At 53.6% G+C, this 17939-nt stretch overlaps 6 protein-coding genes across 6 annotated transcripts; 2 read left to right on the top strand and 4 right to left on the bottom strand.

Annotated features, from left to right (window-relative positions):
• Window positions 1-597: 597 nt before the first annotated feature.
• Window positions 598-2099, bottom strand: PV07_07538 (uncharacterized protein). The gene is made up of 4 exons (XM_016394634.1): window positions 1847-2099; window positions 1626-1797; window positions 1011-1573; window positions 598-957 (listed from the first exon to the last, which is right to left on the bottom strand). The coding sequence occupies exons 1-4, from the start codon at window positions 2025-2027 to the stop codon at window positions 932-934; spliced, it is 942 nt and encodes a 313-aa protein (XP_016248053.1). The 5' UTR covers window positions 2028-2099; the 3' UTR covers window positions 598-931.
• A 16-nt stretch (window positions 2100-2115) lies between these two features.
• Window positions 2116-3531, bottom strand: PV07_07539 (uncharacterized protein; the record flags this gene model as incomplete). Its single annotated transcript, XM_016394635.1, has 3 exons — window positions 2116-3163; window positions 3219-3303; window positions 3360-3531. 3 exons carry the CDS (start codon window positions 3529-3531, stop codon window positions 2881-2883), a joined length of 540 nt encoding a protein of 179 aa, XP_016248054.1. The 3' UTR covers window positions 2116-2880.
• A 216-nt stretch (window positions 3532-3747) lies between these two features.
• Window positions 3748-6444, top strand: PV07_07540 (uncharacterized protein). Its single transcript, XM_016394636.1, has 2 exons — window positions 3748-3941; window positions 3987-6444. Exons 1-2 carry the CDS (start codon window positions 3929-3931, stop codon window positions 6227-6229), a joined length of 2256 nt encoding a protein of 751 aa, XP_016248055.1. The 5' UTR covers window positions 3748-3928; the 3' UTR covers window positions 6230-6444.
• Window positions 6445-6621: 177 nt separating this feature from the next.
• PV07_07541 (uncharacterized protein) lies at window positions 6622-8285 on the top strand. The gene is made up of 3 exons (XM_016394637.1): window positions 6622-7295; window positions 7358-8058; window positions 8123-8285. Exons 1-3 carry the CDS (start codon window positions 7196-7198, stop codon window positions 8126-8128), a joined length of 807 nt encoding a protein of 268 aa, XP_016248056.1. The 5' UTR covers window positions 6622-7195; the 3' UTR covers window positions 8129-8285.
• Window positions 8286-8761: 476 nt separating this feature from the next.
• On the bottom strand, window positions 8762-13436 carry PV07_07542 (uncharacterized protein). The gene is made up of 3 exons (XM_016394638.1): window positions 11328-13436; window positions 10506-11258; window positions 8762-10445 (listed from the first exon to the last, which is right to left on the bottom strand). The coding sequence occupies exons 1-3, from the start codon at window positions 13036-13038 to the stop codon at window positions 9082-9084; spliced, it is 3828 nt and encodes a 1275-aa protein (XP_016248057.1). The 5' UTR covers window positions 13039-13436; the 3' UTR covers window positions 8762-9081.
• A 450-nt stretch (window positions 13437-13886) lies between these two features.
• PV07_07543 (uncharacterized protein) lies at window positions 13887-16469 on the bottom strand. The gene is made up of 7 exons (XM_016394639.1): window positions 15982-16469; window positions 15772-15924; window positions 15492-15712; window positions 14680-15439; window positions 14451-14614; window positions 14326-14391; window positions 13887-14271 (listed from the first exon to the last, which is right to left on the bottom strand). The coding sequence occupies exons 1-7, from the start codon at window positions 16183-16185 to the stop codon at window positions 14076-14078; spliced, it is 1764 nt and encodes a 587-aa protein (XP_016248058.1). The 5' UTR covers window positions 16186-16469; the 3' UTR covers window positions 13887-14075.
• Window positions 16470-17939: the final 1470 nt, after the last annotated feature.

Genomic DNA, 17939 nt, shown 5'->3' on the forward strand with positions numbered 1-17939 from the left:
TTGTACGGGAGTGATGACTGATTTCCCGCCTTGATTGAATTCTTTTGCAGTGTCTGTCATTGGAGGGCGACAAACTCGGCGATATCAGTTGCACCGACTCGACGAAGATCTCCGCAGAGAATGGTGGCCTTCCAAGAGCTTGGAAAACCTCGATCTGGAAGTGTGAGGGGTCAGGAGACTGGTTGCTTTGACTTTCCTGGCCAAGTGGTCAATACGCGATACGAGGTAGTATACGGAGTCTCTCACAACTTGAGTTGGGTCGGTACGAGGGTGCAGCCGAGCATCTCCACGCTTTGGTGGTGCAAGCTTCGTTCTCCGCTTCAAACTGAGCCGTGGTGGAATGGGGGCAGAAGGCCTGAAATCGAGTCGTATCGCATTGAGGGTACGAGGTAAGGGGTTGCATACAAGCAGCCGAGGCTGACACGAGGTCTTGTCCACATATCGATATCCATGCGAACAATCGGTCATTGAGTGCAGGACTCTACCATTGTGTCGGCTGTGACACCTGCCGAGCTACTCTCCTGCTCCGAAGAGCAGCCAATGGGCCACCAAGCCATGGAGGTTGGGGTACGGAGTACTCTGCAAGGACATCTCGTGCTCTCTGTGGCAACAGTAATTCAATCAGAGTTGTATACCTACTATTCGTCACAAGCGTCAGCTCGTAGCTACCATTCCGCGGCGAGTCACAAAGGTTTAATGATCCTGCAGAGAGAGAATCTGCTTTTGAGAGTGCTTAAGCGATAAGAACTGGATGTGGTTGGCCAACACTTCAAATGGGTATCTGATTATTTCATTGTTGATCCAGGCTTGTCCCTGTAACATAATGTACACCTTTTTTTTTGACATGACGGATGTTGCTCAAAGTGGAGGATCTAGTAAAACGGGCTGGAAGAAGTCCCCAAAACTACAGACACACGCAGGTTAGGGAGGATCATTCTTTGACAAAGGTCTCAAGATCTGTTCCGAGGAGGTTAGTAAAGCACTCAATTCGCCTGCGCATCTCGACTGACCTTCAAGCCACTTGACGTATTCTTTCTGCTCCTTGTAGTCGAGGTACTCGGGAAGGAAGCTTGCCAGTTCCTCGTCAATCCCTCTCTCTTCTAGATACTGGTGAAGCATCTGTTGGAGTTCGGGGTCTAGATCCTCGACGGGCGGCCCTGCATATAGGCTGCGGGCTTCTGAAGCGTCTTTCGTATTCTGTGCCTCGAGCAGCGAGTCCTTGGGGAAGAAGCAGACGTTTTCGATCTCAATGGTGCCATCTTGGGCAACGGCTCGGATCTCAATGGCCTTGTTGCCGGGCTTGGTGATGGTAATGGTCATATGAGCAGGGTATGCAGGCGTGACATTTGCCACGTCGTCGACTTCTTCTCCGCCCTCAGCTCTGTCAGCCGGTGCAATGCTATCTTCCGGCATGACATCGACTTTTCCTCCTCTTGGACCGGGTTGATTGATTCCTCTCTTTCGCGCCTCGAAATCCGGTTCGTCTGTAAGAGCACCATCTTCATCCAAGGCATCGAATTCATCTTCGGCCGGGTATTCGGAGAGGTCCGAGACACTCAATTGAATCTTGATTCTGGCTATAGTTAGCATTGGCGTGTCACCACCCAAGGGCGGGATATTCTCACTTCTCATTGCCGAAATCTCGGGTCAGGACAATCTCGTGCGAACCAGGTTTGTCTTGGACCTTGAAGGGACTGTTCTCGAGAAATTCATTGATGGCGGCCAGTCTGTCATCGCTTTGCGACTGGAGCTCGAGCATTCGTTCGTTGTTCAGTTTCGCAACGAGAGCCTCGTCCGCTGTGACTCGTTTTAGCAAAATTCCAAGCCTGTAGTTACATATGCTTACATTGGCCAGCGGGCTCTCTCCGGAAAAAAGAGGTTGAGAATGCGGGATATGATGGCTTCATCACTGCTTGCCATTGCGGCCGACGAGTTGCGAATCTCGTGATGGACGACACGGAGCGGACTGCGGGTTGGCGCAGGACAGTTTTGGGCAGTGCCCGGCCGAGCATCCGGAACGAAAGCATGTTGAAAGCAGAAAAATACAGTGGCTAGGGGATAGAGAGACAAGAAGAAGAATCCTAGACGGAAGATGCAAATACACAGCGAGATGGAGCAGTTCGAGAAAGTTTCCACCATAAATTTTGGGAACGAGTCATGCTACCACGTGACATGCCTTTCTCACTAGTCAGTTATCAACGAGGAGAACCAAAGGAGACTCGATCAGCCAGCCTTGCCAGTCTGTCTAGTGTCCGAGTCTGACCCTCTCCTGCAATCAAACAAGGATTGAAAGCAGATGATCTGAACATCCGTACAGCGCATCGATGAGTTCAATTCGTAGCTTGAACTCACCATGTGCGGCTTGTGATGCCTCGGCGAACAACATAACCACCACTAGTATCGGGTCGCCCCAGAATACTATCCACGTCAATTTCCGACGCACTCAACCCTTATCGTAAGAACTCTGACTTCGTGCTCTGAAGCCAATGCGCCCTGCCGGCGGAGATCCCAAGGAGTTTTCCAGAACGTCTTCTGCTCCAAAGAAGGCTGCCATTTGCCACCTCAGAACATCCGAGTCCTCCACTTGGTAGAAGCTGTGCGAACCCAGCGGGCAGGTGCGGTGCTGATTTATGGTATTTAACTAGTTGGCATATTTCGACGTCAGAGGCTCGTAATGCATAAAGGCTTGCCGAATATGCTCCCGATCAGTGGACTGGCGATGCTCGAATTCCGCTCCCAACGGATATTGGTATAATCGATCTTGGCACACTGTTTGCGTGAAATCAAGGCGCCGAGAGAGACATCCAAATCCTGGAAGGAGGGACATAAGCAATTCTGTATGACGGAGCAGAGCCGACAGTACAGAGGATGCACTTCCTCTCATGAAAGGGCTTTAGGTGGGAAGCTGGAAGGTTTGATGTCGCCCGACTTAATAACGCGAACAAAGTCCAGCGTGTTCAATCCACCCCACTCCCCAGCCCATCTCTCAACCTTACGTCGGCTTTCTTCGTTTCGAAGTTCAGGGACCCAGAGCCCAGCACGAAATTCGCGTTCTTCAACTTCTTTTCGCTGGCTGATTTTCTCTTCCTGCTTCGTAGGCGGTCTTCCGGGTCGACGTTGCTGTTTAGCTTCGGCAAGTTCTTCATCCTCACGGTCAATAAAGCTGTCGACTATCGTTATTTGAAAGTTTGGACTTCGAGATCAACTTGGCCACATACCTTTGCGTGAGGAGGTGCACTTCTTCGTCTGTCAACGGGCCCGAAGATCCCTCGAGGGCTGACTTGAACCATGCCACCCGGTCGACTGCGGTAACCACAGCTCAATACATAAGCCAACTCAATATCGTGGGCGAGACTTACCATAGACCTGATTTGCCTTTACTGCTGCATCCATCAGTCGAGCCAGCTTCTCTTCCCTGGCCCCTGCTCGTCGGAGGCGCTTTGCATCTCGACTATTCTCATGTAAGGCGTTAGGCTTGCCTCCTCGCTTCTTGGATATCTGCTTCTGAACCTTATTGAGCGCGCGAGCCATAGTGAGTGGTTGATGTTTGTACAGCAAACAAGGGTTTCTGGGCTCTGGAATATTCAACTATTCCCACTCGTGGGTCATTGGGGAAAATTTGGTGGAGGTCGGTAAAACGTCGGCCCGTTGTCACGAAGCCTGCAAGGCTCCAGACGCGTCGATGCAGCTCGCGGCGCGTGGTTGGGTGGGCGCTTGCCTCGCCAATTCAAGGTATGCTATGCAATGCAACTCCCACAACTTTCGGAGTAAGTCGAACGTCAATACGCCCGATGCCTATGGGATGTTCGTTTGCACCTATATCGCCGTTCATTCGCTACAATCACTGCTCCTTTATCCTTCCCCTTTCCCACCTTAACGTGCCTCTATCTACCGTAAACAAGCGGTGAGCACTGGCGTGGGTGCAAAGATGGGCATTAAAGGCAAGTAGATTGACTTCGTGTGGCATAGTGTGCTAACGTTCTTAGGCCTATTGCCCATGCTCAAGTCCATCCAGAAGCACTGCACTCTCAAAAAGTTCTCCGGACAAACCATTGGAGTTGACGCCTATGGCTGGCTACATCGCGGCGTGGTGGGCGGTGCGTTCGCCCTTGCCCTCGACAAGCCGACCACCATCCACATTGATTTCGTGTTGAGCCGAGTTCGGATGCTGCTTGACTTCGGAGTTACTCCTTATTTGGTCTTTGATGGGGATAATCTGCCCAGCAAAGCTGGAACAAATGCGGCCAGGCGCAAGAAAAGAGAAGAAAGCAGGGCATTGGGTCTGGAACTGCACAAGGCCGGGAAAACCACACAAGCGCAACAAGAACTCCAGAAAGCCATTGATGTTACCCCTCTTATGGCTCGACAATTGATCGAGGAGCTGAAGAAGCTCAATGTCCAGTACATCGTGGCGCCCTACGAAGCCGATGCACAGTTGGTCTATCTGGAACAGAAGGGTATCATCAATGGGATTCTGGCTGAAGATTCCGACATGCTGGTTTTTGGTGCGCAGCGGCTATTGACGAAGCTTAATCAATATGGCGAATTGGTTGAGATTGAGCGGTCAGACTTCCCCATGTGCAAAGACATCTCACTCGCAGGCTGGACAGACACAATGTTCCGGAGGATGGCCATCCTCAGTGGCTGCGATTATTTGCCAAATATTGGCAAACTGGGGCTTAAGACAGCGCACGGCCTCGTCCGCAAGTATACTGACATCGAAAAGATCCTTCGGATGGTCCAACTAGAAGGAAAGCTGATTGTACCGAATGGCTACTTGGAGCAATTTCGGCATGCAGAATTAACCTTCTTACACCACCGCGTCTTCTGTCCGATCGCACAAAAAATGGTATTCTTGAACGCACTTGGTCCTGGAATGTCAGATTCAGATATGCCATATCTTGGGCCTCACGTGGAAGCTTCCACAGCACTTGGTGTTGCCTGTGGCGATCTTGATCCGTTCTCGAAGAGACCCATCCAGCTTAACAGCAAATCGTTGGGTCGCCCCGCTCTTGGAGAGCGTAGGAGCCAGAGCTATGCGTCCGTACCCGAGCTGAAGCCGAAGAAATCGATAGAGACATTCTTCAAGCCTCATCGACAGCCTCTTGCTGAGTTAGATCCCAACAGCCTCACCCCTTCTCCCTCGCAACAACGGCTGCTGCAACGCAATCAGAACGCGTCTTGGGAACCAAGACTGGTGTCTTCTGCTCCAGCTTTGAGGCGAAGCACCACAATATCAGCTACGCTTGGTGGTACAACAGACCGCACGGCCTTTCTGGCTAGAGCTTCAACAATGTCGACCTTCCAATCAGTAAAGAGACAACGACTGTGCTCGGACTCAATGGACCCTTCACCAACTCGAGAAGTGAAACAAAGTCCATTTTTCACCGCCAAGGGCGAAGAAGCCAGTCCTTTGGTCCAGAAGATCCGCAAGAACAAGAGAAATGCCAAGTCTAAGTTCGAGATCTTTTCGGACCAATGTGTCGGAGAAATGTTGTTTGAGCCTGAAGTCCAGCAAGCGGCAAGTCCTGCCAAAGACGACACGGTGCCGGACTTGACGCAACCGAAAGTGCGTTGCTCATCTCCAGGTCCTGAACCACAGGAATCCATACCACAATCCTCTCCCGCAGTCGAATCTGCGAAGCGGCGTTCACCATCGGACACGCTTGAGAGGGGCAGGACCGCAGCTGGGAGGGAAATTAGCAAGGACGATGATCCCGAAGCCTTTGAGGATTTACTCGAATACCACGTCCGGAAGCAGAATGCATCATTGATGAAGACTTTTGCTTTCCAGCCTCAAGAAAGCCGAGACTCTCTCACAGGGTCGCTGTACCCCGTGGAATTGAGGCAGAAGTCACCCATTTTCCGGTCAGAGACCCAGTTGGGCGTGCCTAGCAAGTCGCCGAGTGCCGGAGACACTCAGTCGTCTCATCGAGAAGTGGATTTACAAAAGACCTTCGGATGTCAGCCATTCGAGGTGCAGCAGTCAGCTTTGAGGTCGCTGAACAAGCAAGGCTCCTACGGGGCATCATATCCGACCGTACCCAAGGGTAGTGAAACATTTATGGCAGGGAGGAATGAAAGTGTCCCCACCGTTGTTCGGCGAAATGAGGGGCGCGGAAGTGAGGATGCGATCATACCAAACAGTGAGGATGAAGGGTCGGAGGCGGGATCACCAGCGCCGAAAGCCAAGTTTGATCTCAGTTCATTTGCATTTGTATCGGCATGAATGAGTTGTTGCTTAGCTTTAGCGGCATTCTGTATGGCGTCTAGTTGATTTTCAAGGATGCATTGTATGGCGATGTGGAAGGTTTGGATTGGCTATGGGAGACGGGGCATTGGGCAGAAACGACGAGCCAGACGGTCAACGACTATTGGTTACAGCGATGTGCACTGGTGCGGTCACTGATTGATTATGATAGAAGTACTCGTAATGACTGAGTTCTGGGTGCATATCTATCAAGCATGGGCATAAAGCCATCAGAGACCAAGATCCGAGCCACCGCGAGTTCGGGTCGGATATTAAAAAAGACGGTGAAGCTGAGGGCGGAAAGGCGGGTGGAAGGCGACGTCATAAGGCTGCCAGGCAGAAAATAAGCATAAGGTTGGCGGGAGCCTAAACTCAAAATGGCAAAACCAAAACAGACGCTAGCCTCGTCGCCAGAGCCTTGGGGTTGGCCCAGCCCTGCCACATTTTGTGACAACTGCGCTTTTTCCTGCCACCACATTAATACCTAACAATTCACTCACATTTCAGCAAAAAGGGAACCCAACCTCACGGATTTCGGATATGGCTACTCACTGAGATCCAATCACAGCCATGGCAATTCCAGTCTCGAAATATCTCAAGGACTAAATCAAGCTACGCCTCTCTCTCCTCTCTTCCTTCCTCTTCCTTTACATCTGTCTCCCTCTGCCAGAAGAAATTCAGGCAGCTAACCTTTCTGTCTTTCAGAAACAACCACGCATCTCGACCTTCTGTCAATTGAAGACCTTCGACAGTCGTTACTACGCACCAACCATCGCTGACGCCCCGACGAGACTCACCTTGACCACCTCTTGAATCCGGCCAGGCGCCACAACCTGTGCTCGTGCTGAGCTTCAACATCGAATTCCGTCCTTACGGACGGCGAGCACACACAAAAAAAGATACGAATCCCCTCGTGGACATACTTGACCCTGAGACGACGACACAATGGCTCTACGCTTTAGGACAGGGTGGAGAAGATTCGTGCCCGTCATAGGCTACCACCATGTCCTCATGATCTTCATAGCCATTGCAATTATCCTACTATGTGAGTGCTATATCATCCCGTTTGTTACCTTCTGTTGGAATGCTGACACGCCTCTTTCGCAGCACTCCTGCTAGCAGGCTGCTCATCAACCTCCCCACTCATCCCCGATATCTACCTCATCTCGTTATACTACCAGAAATACCCTCCTGTTTTCAGCTCGGTACAAGTCGATCCTTCGGTCACCACTGCGATAGCAAACATTGTGGGAAACGCCGACCTGAACGTCCGTGTAGGATATTTCGGCATCTGCATCCGCGTCGATGGAGGAGCATGGATGTGCAATCAAAATTCCACCGCGCTGGCCGACTTGGTGTCGATCGATCAAGATCCCTTGAATCTTATATGGGTAGCCAGCACGTTCAAGAACGCCATTGTGTTCCCATACTTGCTGATTATTGCCATTGTGCTGGCATTCCTCACGTTCTTGCTGCTGGCGACGTTCCCCGGCTGGCACACGTCGACAGGGCCCGACGGATCTGAGCAGGAAGTCCGGCCATTCCCCTCGAGAGCCGTATCACAGGTGGCGCTCGCAACGATTTTCATTTCGTCGGTGTTTGTGCTGGTCAGTGTGATGTGGCAACACACCGCGGCCGTGGCAGCAAGCACCGTCGCGCAGGACTTGGGGAATGGCAGTGTCAAGTCCGGGGTTGGAACCTCGGCCATGGTGCTGGGCTGGTTCGGCTTTGGGTTGCTCGTCGTGGTCACGCTTGGGCTGTTGGTCATGATTCTGAGTATCCAATTGCTGGACCGTTTGACCGATGAGGTATGTTTTGCATCCCCCTGTATATCCTCTCTATTAGAATCATCTGTGCTAACTCTCTCAACAGGACTAAGAAGAAACATGTACAATCCACGAAGGTGAAGAATGTTTTGACGGCAACGAATGAAGCGGACGACGATTGGATGTGTGTGTAATATCTTCTAGCGGAACGCGACAAAAGGGACAAGAAATTGAACATTGACATTATGCTTTTTTTTGGTGGAAGGGGGGGGGGGGGGGGGACAAAACTAACGGACGGAACATAGCAAAATCAATCAGAAGATTGGCGTTCAAGGTGGATAGATTTTCTCAACGCGGTTCAGCATCAATCAAAGCATTTCCTTGCACGGCGGTGCAAATCGGCACGGGATACACAACAATAACAACAAACATCATCACCACCAACTCACAACATACCATTGGTCATGGGGGGATATTGGCGACGGATAACGATGGACGACGGACTTCGGACTCGTGGGCCCAGCAGGACATGCATTAGAGGGGAATGGTTCATAGTTGCGATATGCGATATACGATGCGCGAAGCAGGTCGGAAGAAGGGCGAGGGAAGAATACAAAGCCTTGCCTTGCCTTGCCTTGCCTTGCCTTGCCTTGCCTTGCACCTCCATCAGCCCCGAGCTGGTGTGTGCTTTGCTGGACCTTGTATGTGTGATTCAAACACAGACGAATGGACATACATACATTCTCTCTCTCTCTCCTTCATGAACGATTCTCCCCCAAGACGGATTTTGGTCGTTCTTTTCTCAGTTCTAATCTCTGTTTTCACCTCTTTGCTGACGCCGCGGACGCTTTGCATTCGTTCATACCGAGTACATTCTCTCACGATCCGTGCACTTCACAGAGAAGATGTGGTGCTCGTACCTTTCGGGCAGTCGGCTATTTATTGCCTAGCTAAGTTTCTCCCAGACTCCAAAGGGATCCGAGCCCAGTACTCCGTGCAGCACAGCACAGCTCGTTCCGTCTCACCACGACTACTATCCTATCGAGGAGGAATCACACCAGCTGATCAATCCCACGATTTGGCCTTGAGATGCAAGTCGTGCAGCAGGGTCGGAAAGCCGCTGATGGGGAGCGGCGCGGCGCAGTCCGTGAGCCGCACCGCCAGGACCAGCAGCTTGGACTCGGACGCCTCCTCCAGCCGGACAGGGACGCGGAACCGGTGGCCCGACGCGACGACCTTGTCCTTGACGGGGTGGAAGGCGGCGATCTCGGTCCAGGGATCGTGCTGCAGGAGCGCCGCCGCGGGGGCGCGCGACATGGCGAGCGTCGTGTACGCGAGGCCCTGGACGCGGGCGAGGAGCCGGGCCAGCTCGGTGCTCCCGTGGCGCAGGCGCGAGCGGACTGTGCCATGGATCTCAGAGGCCCCGTGGACGTGCCGCGTGCCCGGGTGCGTCAGGCTGTTGGACGTCCAGGGCGCGTGGTCGGCGTGCGCCGGCTCGAAGTAGAACAGGCTGGCCAGCAGGGCGTGGGCGGCGTCGTCGACGCGGGCCTCCCACTCAGCCTCGCGCATCTGCCGCCGCACCATCTCCTCCAGCCGGGCCATCTTGTTCCACTGCCACAGCGTGACCTTCTGCAGGTTCTCGTCGATCGGGGGGTTGAGCCGGTGCAGGCGGTCGCGGATCCCGTCGGTCGCGGCGCCGGCGACGAACTCCTGCCACTGGTGCTCCGAGTCCAGCTTGCGGTGGAAGGTCCGGCAGATCTCCTCGAAGCCGCCGATGCGGATGGCCCGGGGGATCTTGACCTCTGAGTCCTGGATGCCCGTGCCGATCGAGACCAGGACGTCGAGCGAGGGCGTGTGCTCGGGCCACAGCTTCCGCATCTCCTCCACGGCCCCGGGGGCCGGACAGTTCATGTGCAGCGCGCCGTCGAAGTACAGCGTCCCCGTCTCGGCCTTCTTGAACGGGGCCAGGTAGAACGGCGCCGCCGCCGTGGCGAGCCCGGCCTCCCAGATCCGCATCCCTTTGCTCTCGTCGTCCTCGCGCTCGAAATCGCCGCTCGCCACCAGCTGGGGTCGGTTGTAGCTGGTGATGAGATGGGCCCGTTTCCCAAACTCTTTGGTGGCCACCACCGCCACTCGGGTCGAGCATTGGTGATGGCGAGTCCGGGCCGACCCAAAGAGACTGGTCTGCGCGCCGAAGAAGTCCTTCAGTCCGCGCTCCAGCGGCGCCGAGTCAAATAGGGCCTGATACAAGCCAAACGACATGACCACGCTCGTCACAAAGTGGCCGAGACCGATTCTCGTCAGTAAGCTGCCGGCCTGGGGGTGGGCGAAGGTCGAGGACGCAAAGTCCTTGAAGGCGTTGGTCATTTTGCTGGTCTGTGTGTTTGCGTCTTTGTCGCCCATCGCCAGAGCGAGTGCAATAATTCCACCTGCGGAAGGGAGATGAGCATGTTCAAAGCCTCAAGGCTGTGTGCTCTGGGACAACTCACCTGTGCTAGTTCCGACGACAAGATCAAAGTAGTCGCGGAAGGGGATCTTCAGGCCCAGCCGCTTCTCCATCTCCTGGATGATGGCAAGCTCAATGATGCCCCGGATCCCGCCTCCGTCCAGGGTCAGGATGCGAGCACCAGCGCACCGTGGTCTTTCCCTGATCAAATGGGAATAGTTGTCGCCCATCCGCGCGCTGCAGAGCGGACAGACCTCGAAGGTCCAGGCTGACTCGAAGCTCTCCGACGCCCGTCCCAGCTCTCGAACGCACTGCACACAGTATCCGTGCCCACAATGCAGTACATTTTCGGGGACTGCCTGCAAACAAGCCAGACAGGTGATGTTGCTGGTCATGGGAGTCCATTGCTTACAGTACTTTTGCATGACAGCTTGTCGTACTCTGGTGATCTTGCTTGCCGCGGGCTTGGTCATCGACCGGTGTCCGGTCCTGTCGTCGCTCACGAGGTTCTCATAATGCTCCAAGAACCTATCTCGAATCAGACTCACCAAGTTTGCGTCCAGCCCATGCCTCGGGACGAATTCCCCGTCGGCCCTCTTCTTGGAGGTCGACAGATGAAGGCGTTGGTGGGCAGTTGCCGGGCCATTGGCGCAAAGGTCGTTCTCCGAGAACTTGTATCCACATGGTTGGTACTTTTCTCGGTACTCTTGTATGGCGCACTGACAGTGGTGTGCTAGTGAAAACTGCTCCTTATCACCGTTGTTCACTCTGTCAAAAAGGCTTGCTGGGTCCACCACTATAGAGCTGGTCAGTCGAGAGGGACGCCGGCGAGGAGATTGGAAAAGAGGAGCCTCCCCCTGCTTACCATGGATGAGATGCCTCATGGACCAGACAACAAGGTTCAGACCTATAATATCGGGTATCATTGCCCTGATCTTGACCGAAGGCGGTGACTCGAATGCCAGTCGGAGGAAATTGGCAATGTGGTCAGAGAATGATTGGGGGTTGGGCTTGCTGATCCGCGCAACCTCGTTGAAATTGAATGCTCCGTCGCTGGTGCGAAAGTGTTCGAAGGCCGAGAAGAGGATCTGGGAGAGGGAAGAAACGTTGTACTTCATCCACCCCTTGGAACGCATCTTGATTGCTCGTTGCGAGGCGTCATCGATCTGCGTCCGCAGCTTCAGGTACTGGGAGAACATGGTCTCGTCCCCGTACTCGTCAATATCGTTGACGTGGGGTATGCAGCAGCAAATGATTCGATCATACAATGCATCGTAGAGGTCGCGGTTCTGGTAAATGTGCTTGCTGAATCCGTCCTGCTTGCTGTTGTAGTCGTTCACAAATTCCTGGAGGATGGGCGACGCCTTCCAAAGAAAGGCCTGGCGCTCCAGGTACAGCCTCTCGAGCAACTCATTGTCGACCAGTTGCTGGCTGTGGCCAAGGGCCCCATTGCGCACAATGATGAGAGTCTTGCGTGAAGGGTAGTTGACAGAGTGCATGACGGCTGTCGCTGCCCACTCGAGCGCTCTCACGAGCAAGAATGTGATGTTCTGATCCTCGTTGGTCACAAAGACCACGACATCGCTGACGGCGTAGAGGAACCTGGCATAGAACAGTTCGGCGCCTTGCTGTCCATGGCGCGCGTAACTACCTGCGGTCACTGGCGCCTTGTACAACACATTTGCCTCCGTAGCATCGTCGTTGGCCGATGTTCGGCTTTGATCGGTGGTAAAGCGTTCCGCATTGGTTTGGGCAGCGCCAGCGAAGAACCCTTCGCAGTCGGCGAACAAGGTGAAGCTATTGGCGTCTGGCTGCGGCGTTTGTAAGTTCGCGCCGTCCTTGTAGAGATGGACCCCAAATGTCGTTGGGTCTGCTGCATGGTCGACATGACCCGATCTGGTGACTGGCATCTCCTGTTGCGAAGAGATGGCTGCGTTCAAAGTCTCCCATCGGGTCTGGTTCGTCGAAAGATTGTAAATGTCATCGTCTTTGATTTGTTGTACATTGAGATTTCCCAGCAGCAGCATTGCCCTCACTAGCGTGGACTTTCCAACACCCGACTTGCCGATGAAAGACACAAACGTTGGAAACGTTGCAGCGGCCGAAGAAGTTGAGTCAGTAGTCGGTTCGCATAGAGGACCGAATCTATCGTAGACGTAGAGGACGGGCTGGGAGTTCCGGTGGCGGATGTTGAACCATCGCGTTGCTGCATTTTGTTCATGCAGTTGCCTCAGTGTTTCCTTTTCATCCTCCGAATGAATGATGTCCTTGACGAAGAAATGATGGACTGTCAGCCCGACTGGGACATGCGCCGCTGCTAGCCTGGAGCTCTTGGGGAGGTGGCCATCCCAGCAATGGCCGTGGAATCTGCATTCCTTAAGATTGCAGTCGTCTTTGTGGCAGTGGACAGAGTAGTAGTCCGAGCATTGTCTGCTCTTGGAGCATCGAGCTGCCCATTTCCAGGGAATCGATTTGCCACAATGACACTTGCATCCTGCTATGACATCCCGAGATGGCGGTCTCTCAGCCTGATCTTCTGGAAGCTTATTGTGCCGATCTTCAAAGGGCCGTGCCATTATGGACCTTGAGGGGATAATAGACGAAGGAGCCTCACTCTAAGCTTGTAGAGCAATTGACGATTGATGCTGAAGTGGTAAACCTGCCCATTCCATGGGGACATGGCATTCAATAGGGTGTGAATGCTTCGCCATGGGCCGTGACTGAGGCAAACGGGACGGGCCATAGTCACACTCCCAAGCCTCAGCCTCATTCCTGTCGACCATCAGGCGGCAGGCAGCAAGAAATGATCACCACTGCGCCTCTGCCAATGCCAATGCCAGGGCCCAGGACACGAACCTGGGCTGGGTCGCGAACCAGCATATTCGAAAAGGTTGCCCTCTGCAAACAGGTTTTGACCCTTGATTCTGGCTGCGTTGGACGGTCCGTGGCTGGCTGAAAAACCAGGCTCCATCATCAATCGTCAGCGAGGTCCTCCGTCCCGATCCGTTCGGGCGCTTTGGCAGGAACTTTGGTCTTGGATGCCACTTCTGGTTGATGCAAAAGGGGAGGCTCGCCCCGTCCAATACGGAGCAGCGCCTCGTTGATGCTCCCGCTGAAAAAAGGATGCCAATGCCCTGCTTTGCTCAGACAAGAACTGGAACCGGTGTAGAGCGCCTCGCGTGGAAATTCTCATCAAGGCTGGAAGCAGGTTAGACAGAAAGGCGGTGTCCAGGGGTTCGACTTGTCCATCCGCCTGTATCACAGTCCCCATCACACGTCTAGTACAGATCCAGATTAGACCGTGGGACTCTCGAGCCCCTTTAGCCCCTTTGAGGCTGAGAGAATACGAGCGAGCACATGGACGAGTCCTCCCCTCCCTTTTGCTTCGCTTCGAAACGCCAGGGAAAACTCTCTCGCATCGAGACTCGTGGTCTGCATGGTTGCGCCTTTATTACTATTATCCCCGTCGCTGTGCCTCAACATCCCGGTTGTCTCCGTCGAGGCGATACAAAAACCAACTTGAGAGTGGCCGGGGGGCCTTTCTAGGTCTCACAATGATCCTTCCGAGAAACCATCCGGCTATGTTGTCGATTCTAACACGCAGACGCCAGCCTCATGCCTCTTCTAGCGAGTTTCTTCGCTTGAACTGAGGGCGGGCTTCATAGGTATCCGGGTAATGGTCGTACTTGTCATCATGGGCAGGGGTCTCGACACCGCAGAGGACCTCCACAAATTTCATGGCCATCCGAATGGTGAAGGTCATGCTGAAGGAATAGAAAAGACATGCCGTTATGTCCAGGGCTTGATCTCTAAAATTAGGTCAGTATGCACTCGCCCGAGCCCCTGTCGACAGGCGAACTTACCGAAATCGAGCACCCATTGTTTTATCAACCAGCCTTGAATACCCGTCCAGACCGGTGGTGGCATCACTGCAACAACTAGCGTCAGCAACATGTCACTCCTGCGATCGTTGTCTGCTAGGGCTTACTCTGCGAAGAAGGCAGTAAGTAACATTCCTGTGGCTCCCCCACCGGCGTGGACAGCGAAGATTGCCAATTTGTCGGCCGGCAATACAATGTACATGATCTTCCTCAAAATGCTGCAGAGGATGGCGCCGACGACGCCGAAGATGGGGGCATATTTAACAGGCACCTGAAACTGGTCAGTCGACGTTCGGGCAGGCACACAGAGAAAACAGAAGCCAGATGGTCACTCACATAACCAGCGGCTGGTGTAATAGCCACAAGCCCAGCAATCACTCCATCGCAGAACTCCTGTACTGACGGAATGTGGATCAAGGGGGCCAGCATTGCGGCTTCGAACTTCTTGTCGAGGATGCCCAGTCCCCAGTGAAAGAGTAATCCGATTGTGCCTCCAGCACATGCAGCAGCTTGAGTTGCCAGACAAGCTGACACCGCGCGAAGGTTCGCCCCAAGAGCAGAACCACCGTTGAAGCCAAACCATCCGACCCAAAGCAAGCAAGTGCCCAAGACCGTGTGGTTGATGCTATAAGGCAAACTCGATTTTTCGCGGTCCAGGCCAGCTCGCGGCCTCTCCTGGGGATTCTGCTGCCGTGGAGCGCGAGCGTGTCCGTTAGCAACGACTTCTGCCACTGGCGGAGTTACCATTAATTCGACTTGATTACGAGTCGTGTGTCTTTCCACAGACAGCCATTTCCAGACCTTCCAGGTCTTCAAGTCGATTTTCACCGTCCGTTTTCGAAGGACGACCGTCGTCTGCCAATTTGCAGCATTGAGCTGTGAAATGGCGGCGAGTGCAGCGACCGAAGATCCAGAGCAGACATGCACAGCAGTACCACCGGCGAAGTCCATTGCTCCTCTGAGTTTTGACCAACCTAGAGGGTGCCATGTCCACCTGGCAACCGGGCAATAAACAAGAGTAGTCCACAAGGTAATGAAAAGGAGGTAGCGTCCGACACGACTTTTGCCTGCCGCTCCGCCAGAGACCAGACTTGCCCTGGAAACAGACATTAGCTCTCGACTTCGACGGGTTTCCTGGGGAAACTCACGTGAAACATGCAAACATGCCTTGGTAAAAGACATAGACCATTTCTGGAATTTTCGGGCCCGTCAGTACTAATGGGTTAGGACCTTGTATACCGACGGGTCGAGCGGTGACATCGATATAGGCATTTGCTTTGGTATCTCCGCCGTACCAGGAGACGCCCTGCAGTGCAGCCGCGTCGTATATCGCGGGAGAGAAGGCGAGAGTGTATCCCCACATATACCACTACCAAAAATCAGACACAGCGTCGTTGCCGCAAAGAACAAGGTACATTCGACACTTACCACGCATCCCACCACGCCAGTAGTTATCAGAGGGAGACGCACTAAGGTGAGCGTAAAGTCCTGTTTCGAGACACCTGAGAAGTGGAGGCAGAGCCCTGGAATCATGAAGAAGACCAGAGCAGCCGCTATGATCATAAACCCCATATCTGCCCCCTATGGCCAAAATCAGAAAACGAGATCCTGGAACTCGTGCGGCCACGAAGAACTTGCCTGAAAGTAGAGCTCTGGATGTGATTTCAACTCATCGTATGTGACCGTCACATTCAATCGAGGGGTAGCTGGCACAGGGCCGAAATTGAAAACCTCATCGTTTGCCATATCTTGCTTTGTTCGTCGGACATGCAAGTGAGGACAGCTGTTGTGACAGTAGCCAGCCCAGGACAACGGCTCATATATGAGTTCGGCTGCAAGCATTTCACAGGGAGAGGAATCCCGGCTCCGGGCTGATGATGCCAATACTCGCCATTCCTCCTTGGTTAGCAATAGTTTGCCGTTGTCATTCTGTTCTCGTCCCCGCACGGCTGCCTGTTTGGCTCGTATTGGGCGGAGGCCAGCCTCTCGCAACTAGGCATGCACTTTGGTCGCCACGGGCAGTGCGCCTTGCTGAGTCCCAGAGAAAAGCCGCTGAATTTGTCGTCGAGTGAGCAGGGGGGTTCCACTTCAGAGCCTCAGGGACTGTCTCTCCTGGAAACTAGTCTCGTGGGACAGTTGCCGGCGTCTACACCGGCGTAGCCCTCAGCAGTGAGGCTTTTGGGATGAGGAAGAACCGTTTGCCAGGCACTTTCGACGCCTTGCAGCTTCTGCACACCCCCCTTTCCTGCTAGTTCATGTCAAGCCACCACCCGCACAGGGGGCTCCAATCCCACGTCAGGCCCAATGGGATGGCTGCAAAGCGTCTCCTTACCTGGGGGCGCCTTCGCTCCTCGTGCCAGCAGTTGGGTGGCCAATACTTCCGTGCGAGTATTCATTATCAATCTAGCCCAGCGTCCCACAACTCGTCATTCTTATCTCGCCGTCTTTCATCACAAGTACTTGTAGATATCTGTATGCCGTTAGCTTTCTGAAACAACTTGTTCAAAGGATGAATCCTGTGAACCACGATCACCCTACAAATGCCCAGCGACGACCAGAGTATACCTTCAGAAGGCTTGGATGGCCCATGGGAGGAACTCCGTCATTTGAGGAAGATATAACTCAGTCGGACGGGAATAGTGAAGAATCTGTGCGAAGCCTCGCTGATCTCATTCGAGACCTTCAGGTGGGGAGCAATAGAAGGCTGGAATCCATCGAAAGGTATTCATCACTGCATCACTGCATCGCCGAGGGGGACCCTTCCCAACTACCTCCGCAAAAAGGGAGTGGCATGAGCGCCGGGTCTCTTAAGTATGTCATCAACCACTTGATTGAAGGGAACGACGCCCCTGTCAACCAACATCAAGAGCGATTTCTGAAGTGGATCACCCAAATTTGCATCACCATGTGGGTGTACCGATGTGAAAAGGCAGACTGGGGGGAATTGAAACAGAGTGTCAGCAGGAGCATATTGAGCGCCGAGTTCACGCCCTCCGAGAACGATGCAGCGTATCTGACTATCATCGCGTTCGTTCTTGGAGAGGAGTATGACCATATGCTCGCGGAATATATCGATGCTGTGGTGTGGAATTCGAAAGTGGAATTTTCTTGCAAAATAGAACCGCTGCAAAACATCATCAGTCGTTAGTGTTGCCACCCTCTCGCTCCCCTCGCCCGACAGCAGGAGACAAGTACTGACCTTTTTGAAGGCGAGCGAAAAGCCTCAGTCGAGTTCATGTATTCCACTTTCTCCGGCGTCCTGCATGACTTAGCATACTCGGACAACAGAACACTTTTGACCCTGGGTCAGAGGCTGAATGGCCACCTAAGACGACTCGGAGTGGATCTGAGAAGACCATATGCCGGCACTCAGGACTTCAACCAGGTCCAATACCCGGCAGCCTTCGAGACCACATTTCTAGAGGCACTGAGGGAAGAACAGGAAGCATTGGGATTGAGGTACAATGCTAGGGCTGTGAATGGTGCCGACGTGCAGCACTGGAATCCGGTGCCGAGAAGGTTCGGTAATGGTGAAGCAGTCGTGGCAGCCATCGCAAACTTGTTCATTGGCAATAAGCACCAGGCTACTCGGATCC

This window comes from Cladophialophora immunda, assembly GCF_000835495.1.
Source record: "Cladophialophora immunda strain CBS 83496 unplaced genomic scaffold supercont1.4, whole genome shotgun sequence".
Taxonomy (NCBI): domain Eukaryota; kingdom Fungi; phylum Ascomycota; class Eurotiomycetes; order Chaetothyriales; family Herpotrichiellaceae; genus Cladophialophora; species Cladophialophora immunda.